This window comes from Protobothrops mucrosquamatus, unplaced genomic scaffold (genome assembly GCF_001527695.2).
Source record: "Protobothrops mucrosquamatus isolate PMUCROS unplaced genomic scaffold, P.Mucros_1.0 scaffold4512, whole genome shotgun sequence".
In the NCBI taxonomy this organism is placed as follows: Eukaryota; Metazoa; Chordata; class Lepidosauria; order Squamata; family Viperidae; genus Protobothrops; species Protobothrops mucrosquamatus.
The window spans coordinates 1-6,737 of record NW_015390418.1 but is presented as its reverse complement, the minus strand read 5'-3'; the positions used below and the strand labels follow the sequence as shown (position 1 = coordinate 6,737).

The following is a 6,737-nucleotide window of genomic DNA, read 5'->3' as shown; positions in this document are numbered from 1 at the left end:
CCTCCCCCCTTCTAGCACTGATGATGTTACCTAATTGGGTAATGAAACATCTGCAAGAAAACAAGCAAGCTTAGAGAGCACCAAGGACCCCATAGTCCTCCTCCTCCTCCTCCTCCTCCTCCATCATTCCACAAATCCTACTCCCTTCTGGCACTGATGACGTTACCCAATTGGATAATGAAATGTCTGCAAGAAAACAATCAAGTTCAGAAAGCACCAAGGTTCCCCAGTACAACTCTGAGCTACAAAAAGTCTCTTCCAGTTGTAGCTTGGTTATACTATAAAAATTACGTGGTTATGCAATATTTTAGCTTGAGAGAAAGATCCAATTCCTTCAAAATGCTTGTCCTCTTTCCACACTTCTTCCAGAGGGTTGAGAAATAACTCAAAGATGAATGAGATTAATGTAACCTAATGGGTAATGTATTTGCCAATGGAGATGAAGTTCTAATTGTCGTGAAAGAGTCTGGTCCAGCATCTGGCAGGCTGAATACTAAGGGCTAGACGTAGCCTCGGAATAGGAATATCTGGCCATTCTGATGTGTTTTCTTCTCCTATTCACATTAGATTTTTGTTCATTTATATTATAAGTTAGTCTTTTCAAGAGTAAGATAATAATAATAAGATAACCTTTGTTGTTGTTGTTGTTTTTACTGTGGGCACACTGGCACGCATTAAAAATGAAATCCTGTTGTTTGCTCTCAAAAGTGTACACATACATAACACACATATAGAGACGCTACATACATACGTATGTATATACCTACACTCTTACATATAAATACATATAAATATTAATCACTGTCCATCTTGGATACATAGCGGAAAGAGGAAGCTTGAGAGTTCACAAGGTTGATACTATATGGAACAAAACTGTGACTGAATCCGGATGTTCTGCTTTGGATACCATGGAGCCCCCTCCTCCCAGAAGGTAATAAGGAAAACAGGTCGTGAAGAGGATGTGTAGAGTCCCAGACAATCTTGCGGACTCTGCCCAAGCAATGCTTATGGGCCATGTCCTGGATGGGAGGGAGGGAACTGCCAATAATCTTTTCTGCTGTCCTCACCACTCTCTGCACTGCCTCCCTGTCCGAAGAAGGGATGCTTCCAAACAAGACTGTAATGACAGGATGCTCTCGATCGTCCCTCCGCAGAAAGTGGTAAGGACGGGGGAAGGAAGATGTACTAGGGTTTGTGGCTGGATCCACTGGGAAATGTAGAGATGCAAGCCTAATGTTCAGATACTCCAGGTCCCTGCAGGCTTCTGAGGATGATGCCCAGGGGACAGGCATGTCTCCAGACTGGAAAGGTTTAGCCAGGGGCTGGGATGATATAACAAATTTCATTTTCCATTGTGTACACACATGGTTTGTTTTGTTTTTAATCAGCGGAGTCTCTAGTTATACTGTTTTGGCGCACTCAAGGTCCTGTGAAGCGCTTCTCAAGAAAGGCAACGTCAGAAGACAGCACGAGGGTGAGCTATCAGCCTCCGCTTTTTAAAACCACAGCCTTTGACTGAGCTGCACATGATGCTGAGCCACCGTTTGCTTTGAGTAAAGGGCCTTTCTTGGAAACCTCCAGCCAAAATGAAACAAACCACATGATGTTCTCATGTGACGCATGGCCCAGATTTTTTATTTACCTTGAGGCCACCAGCTGAGATGACAGTACATAGAGCAGGGGTGTCAAACTCAATTTCATTGAGGGCCGCATCAGCATTGCGGTTGCCCTTGGGGGGCCCGGGGGTGTGTGGCCAGGGTGGGTGCGGCCTACTGGGTGGGCGTGGAGGGAGTGGGTGTGGCCTACTGGGTGGGCATGGCCGGCTCTACATCGTTCGCGTCAAGGGTGCCTGTGGGGGCCTGGGCAGGAGTGGGACAGATCTGAGGGTCTCTGGCAGAAGGGGGTGGGACCGGGGCAAGCGCCAAGGCAGGGTCCATTTCTTCATTCCTCACAAAGGGTGACACCTCCCCAGCATGCACACAGGGGACGGGGTTGACACGGCAGGGGCTGGTTCCTCGCTGTTTCTAGATGGCCTTGTGGAGCTAAGACTGAATGCGTTTCAGCATAGATGGCCACCACAAAATTGTACATGGGCTCCCGGCCGGCCTGGGCCAGGGCCAAGGCAGAGGGGGCCATTCCCTCACTGTTTCCAGGATGGCTTCACGGGCCACATGGAACCACTTCGTGGGCCGCATCCGGCCCCCGGGCCTTGTGTTTGACGTGTCTGGCATAGAGCCAACTGACCGGAGACGGGACTGTCTCCTACAGGGACAACTGCACTGCATCTCCATCCAACAAGGACATCTGCTCTTTTGGGTTTTGTCTCGGGGGCTGCAGCCAAGCACAGATTAATAGGGTCCCCTCGGTGGCACCAGCTGCCTCGCTGGACTTAGAGGCAAACGGGAGTCTCTTGACAACGGAGCAGATTAAGGAAGGCCGATTAAGGCCTGTCCAGATCTGCAATTCAGCAGAATCAATAAACAAAGAATAAACAAAGGAAAGCTGATCCCTTACCTACATGCTCCATTTCTCTCAGACTGAGATTTTAAGTAATAGTTAAATGCTTTCCACTAATGAACCGGCTGTATAAATAAATAGAACAAAGATGATTGTGGGGTGGAGGTTAAAACATATGAAGAACGGTGGCAGGAACTGGGTGTGTCTAGTCTAGTGAAAAGAAGGACTAGGGGTGATAGCAGGGTTCCAATATTTGAGGGGCTGCCACAAAGAAGAGGGGGTCAACTTATTCTCCAAAGCACCAGAAATAAGACAAGAAGCAACGGATGGAAACTAATCAAGGAGAGAAGCAACCTGGAACTAAGGAGAAACTTCCTGACAATGAGAACAATCAACCAGTGGAACAGCCTGCCTCCAGAAGTTGTGGGTGCTCCATCACTGGAGGTTTTTAAGAGGAGACTGGACAGCCATTTGTCTGAAGTGGTATAGGGTTTCCTGCCTGAGCAGGGGCTTGGACTAGAAGACCTCCAAGGTCCCTTCCAATTCTGTTCTTTTGATTCTAATGGTTGGGTCTGGTTTATTCCCCATTGAATTATGAATTCCCCCAATTAAAAACCTTGAGGATATAGTCTGAATCTCACCATAATACAGCGCTGGATCGGCGCTGATGTGTGTTTAGCATCCTAATTGTGGGAAACAACACTCAACCCCACATCCCATAGTTTAGAAGAAAGCTTCACATTTCTACAGGCCAATGTCATCTGCCCAAATCTTGGAGCTCCAGCCTAATCCTCAATGACTGTCAACTGAAGAGTTGAATTGTCAACTCACGGGCAATACCAGCTCATACAGAATTCAGCACTAGGAGATGATAAAACAGGGGTAGTCAACCTTGGCTCTTTTATGACTCGTGGACTTCAACTCCCAGAATTCCTGAGCCAGCACAGCTGGCTCAGGAATTCTGGGAGTTGAAGTCCACGAGTCATAAAAGAGCCAAGGTTGACTACCCCTGTGATAAAACATTAAGTCTGAGGTTCTACTATTGGTCCTGCTGGGAAGAATGAAAACGGCACATCCCCTTTGAAGAAAATCCCGGAAAAAACCCTCAGGATTAGGAACTGTTTAGACATCATTAGCTAAAGGAAACATTTCCGTGCCCTGAAGCCACCTGAGCAACAATAAAATTTGCAAGGTGCAAATTGTGCATACTTAAATCCTATCCATGGACTTCTATCGTCTCGCTTCACAGATCCACAACGCTGCCACGGGGTTTGACTGAACCATGTAGCTACATTATTTCTTTCAAATCTTCCTACGTCGCCAGGGCAGAACATGGGAAGGTCCACGTTCTGCTTCCTTCCACAGCACGAATAAGTGTCTTTTTCTCTGCTGTGTATATTTCTCCAATGTATCCCCTTCAGAAGACAATATTTGTAGATCAGGGTTGAAGTGTGGATGCCTTAGTGATCTCTGAGTTGGTGGTTTTCTTACAGATGTTTTATTACCACATTAGGTGACATCATCAGTGCACTGGTGAGGGTACCTATTTGGGTAAAGAAAACCACCAAGCTCAGAGAGCACCAAGGGCCCCATGGTCCTCCTTCTTCCTACCCCTCCTCCTCTCTCTCCTTTCCTCTCCCCCCTCTTCCTCTTCTTCTTCGTCCTCCTCTTCTTCCTCCTCCTCCACTTCTCCTCCTCCTCCTCCACTTTCAAAACGTAGCACTGGTGATGTTACCTAGTTTGGTAATGAAACATCTGCAAGAAGACCACCAAGCTCAGATGTCTATGGAGATTCTCCGTCCTCCAGGTCATAGTTATCCCAAAGATACTTTTTCAGGAGGCAACTGGACTTTCTTGTTTTTCTTCGAAGACGTTTCACTTCTCATCCCAGAAGTGTCTTCAGCTCTGACTGGATGGTGGGGAATGAACGGATTTATATTCAAAGAGGCCCTCTAGGTCAAAATTGAACAGCCCTCTCTCAACAGAGGGGGAAGGCTACAACATCATCTACCTCCAGTCTACAACGCAGTTCCAAGAAGGCTTCACACTCATTTGCACCACTCAGGTGACCTTCAGGACACAGGTAAGCCTCCAGGTGGCCTCAACGACTCTCTAAAAGAAGGCAAATGACCAGCTGTCTGCAAGGAGTATAAGTCCTTCCATTCCCCCACGATCCAGTCAGAGCTGAAGAAGCTTCTGGGATGAGAAGCAAAACATCTTCAAAGAAAAACAAGAAAGTCCAGTTGCCTCCTGAAAAAGCATCTTTGGGACACCAGAGAGCACCAAGGACCCCACAGTAGTAGCCTCTTTGCCTTTTAAATGGGGGGAAATGATGTGAACCTGTCAGAGACATTCTTTGTATGACCACAGCAGGATAATCATGTGCTGAAGGCACGGCGAGCATACGAACAGCAGCCAAGAAACGGTCCTGCAGTTGCCAATCAACGTCTTACCTCCGCATCCTTTTCTAGCTCCAGACCAGCTTCCGCCAGGTTGCGTTCGAACTCCTCCCTCTGCTCCTGTTTTGCCACCTCCAAAGCATCCTGTGGAGCGACGTCAATGACCTGAGCTTCTGGAGTAGACCCTTCCTGATGTTTCTGCTGGCTTTTGGCAGTCTCCCCGTTAGAAATAATAGCCAAGGACCCCGGCCTATGTAAGGGGCCTTGACAGTCACCGCCATGATCCGAGAAATGTTTCCGATAGTGGTAAACTAAGACGTAGTCCACTTTTCTCCTGCTGTCTCGGAAATGCATCCCTCCGGGTGACGGCGATGGGCTTTCTGAGACCCCAGTTTCAGCCCCATCCAGATAGTTGTTAATCACCTGGAAGGAAAAGGGAAAGAATTTACAGAACCGCTGCTTGTAAAAACAGAGGAGGGAACAGAGAGCGTGCTGGATAGGCAGGAGAATCTGTATGAACGGTTGCCTTTGAAGGAATGGAGCAGATGGGACCCAGATTAAACCACGCAGGAAGCTTTGATTTCACAAGCTTTGAGCAACCCAGGCATCCACGGGGTAAATACTTTTGGACGGTTGATAGAAATAATCCCAGGCTGAGGTGCAAAGAAGGCAAATCCCACCCTCTAAAAAAGCAAACAAAGGGGGTGGGGGGGAAGGAGCAAAAGAGAGCACCAAGGTTGGAGGAAGCTACACGTTCGTTACGCGTTCTCCTCTCTGTGTTTACCGTAATTCAGATTCTCTTTGCTTTTCCTCCTAGCGATATAAATGGCAGCATAAAATACACCCCTTCCCCCCTTAATCTCCTATATATCCTTAGCTATTCAAGAATTTAACCGGTTTCTCTCCAAACGTACACACAAATAACACTCAATGTTCTGGTAGTCTTGGAAACCACCAAATATGCAGGGTTTTGTTTTTTTTAAAAAAAAAGTTGCAAGGTATTGTTTATACACAATGAACACAGGAACTAGGACGTCAGTTAAGAGGCATTTTTCCTGCTCAGACAATTAGCAATAACTACCTTGTTTGGTTTTTATATTTAAAGAAATAATGGGCCTCCGGAACGTATTGGTGGTTTTTGACTACTTCAGTAACCAGCTGAAGCTCAATTAACAAACCAGCATTGACTTCCTACATTCGTATATGGGTCCTATCAATGTCCAAGTAACTTACAATTAGATGGATTCATATATTGAGGGGTGCACAATGGCTTGTGTCACTAAGCCAAACCATAGTTTCCGTAAGACGTTAGAATGGCTAGACTGGGTGAATACAGCCAGATAATTTGTTTTTCAGTCTTCCAGTATCTCAGGGACTGCCCCAAAGAAGAGGCAGTCAAGCTATTCTCCAAAGCTCCCGAAGGCAGGACAAGGAGCAACGGATAGAAACTCATCAAGGAGAGAAGCAACCTAGAACTAAGGAGAATTTTCCTGACAGTGAGAACAATTAGCCAGTGGAACAACCTGCCTCCAGAAGTGGTGAATGCTCCAACACTGGAAGTTTTCAAGAAGAGACTGGACAGCCATTTGTCTGAAATGGTATAGGGTTTCCTGCCTAAGCAGGGGGTTGGACTAGATGACCTCCAAGGTGCCTTCCAACTCTGTTATTCTGTTGTTATTGAGGACAACATACAACAAGGTTTTTCAGCTAACTAAGGAGTCCTGGGAAGGACATTCTGGAGCAGATCACTCTTTCAGCTGTTTTCCATCTTAATATGGCAAAGAGTGCAGAGAAGAGCCACAAAGATGATCAGAGGACTGGAGACTAAAAGAAAGGAAGAACGGTTGCTGGGATTGGGAATGTCTAGTTTAATGAAAAGAA

The 6,737-nt window shown here is 46.6% G+C and overlaps 1 protein-coding gene across 1 annotated transcript in view; it reads right to left on the bottom strand.

The window, feature by feature from the left end:
* Positions 1 to 5,210, bottom strand: part of LOC107299080 (anoctamin-2-like) — an 89,147-nt gene extending 83,937 nt beyond the window's left edge. Inside the window, exon 1 of the mRNA XM_029286674.1 lies at positions 4,911 to 5,210. Coding sequence (XP_029142507.1) covers positions 4,911 to 5,210 — 300 coding nt within the window. The remainder of the gene's footprint in view (positions 1 to 4,910) is intronic.
* Between the last annotated feature and the right edge of the window lie 1,527 nt (positions 5,211 to 6,737).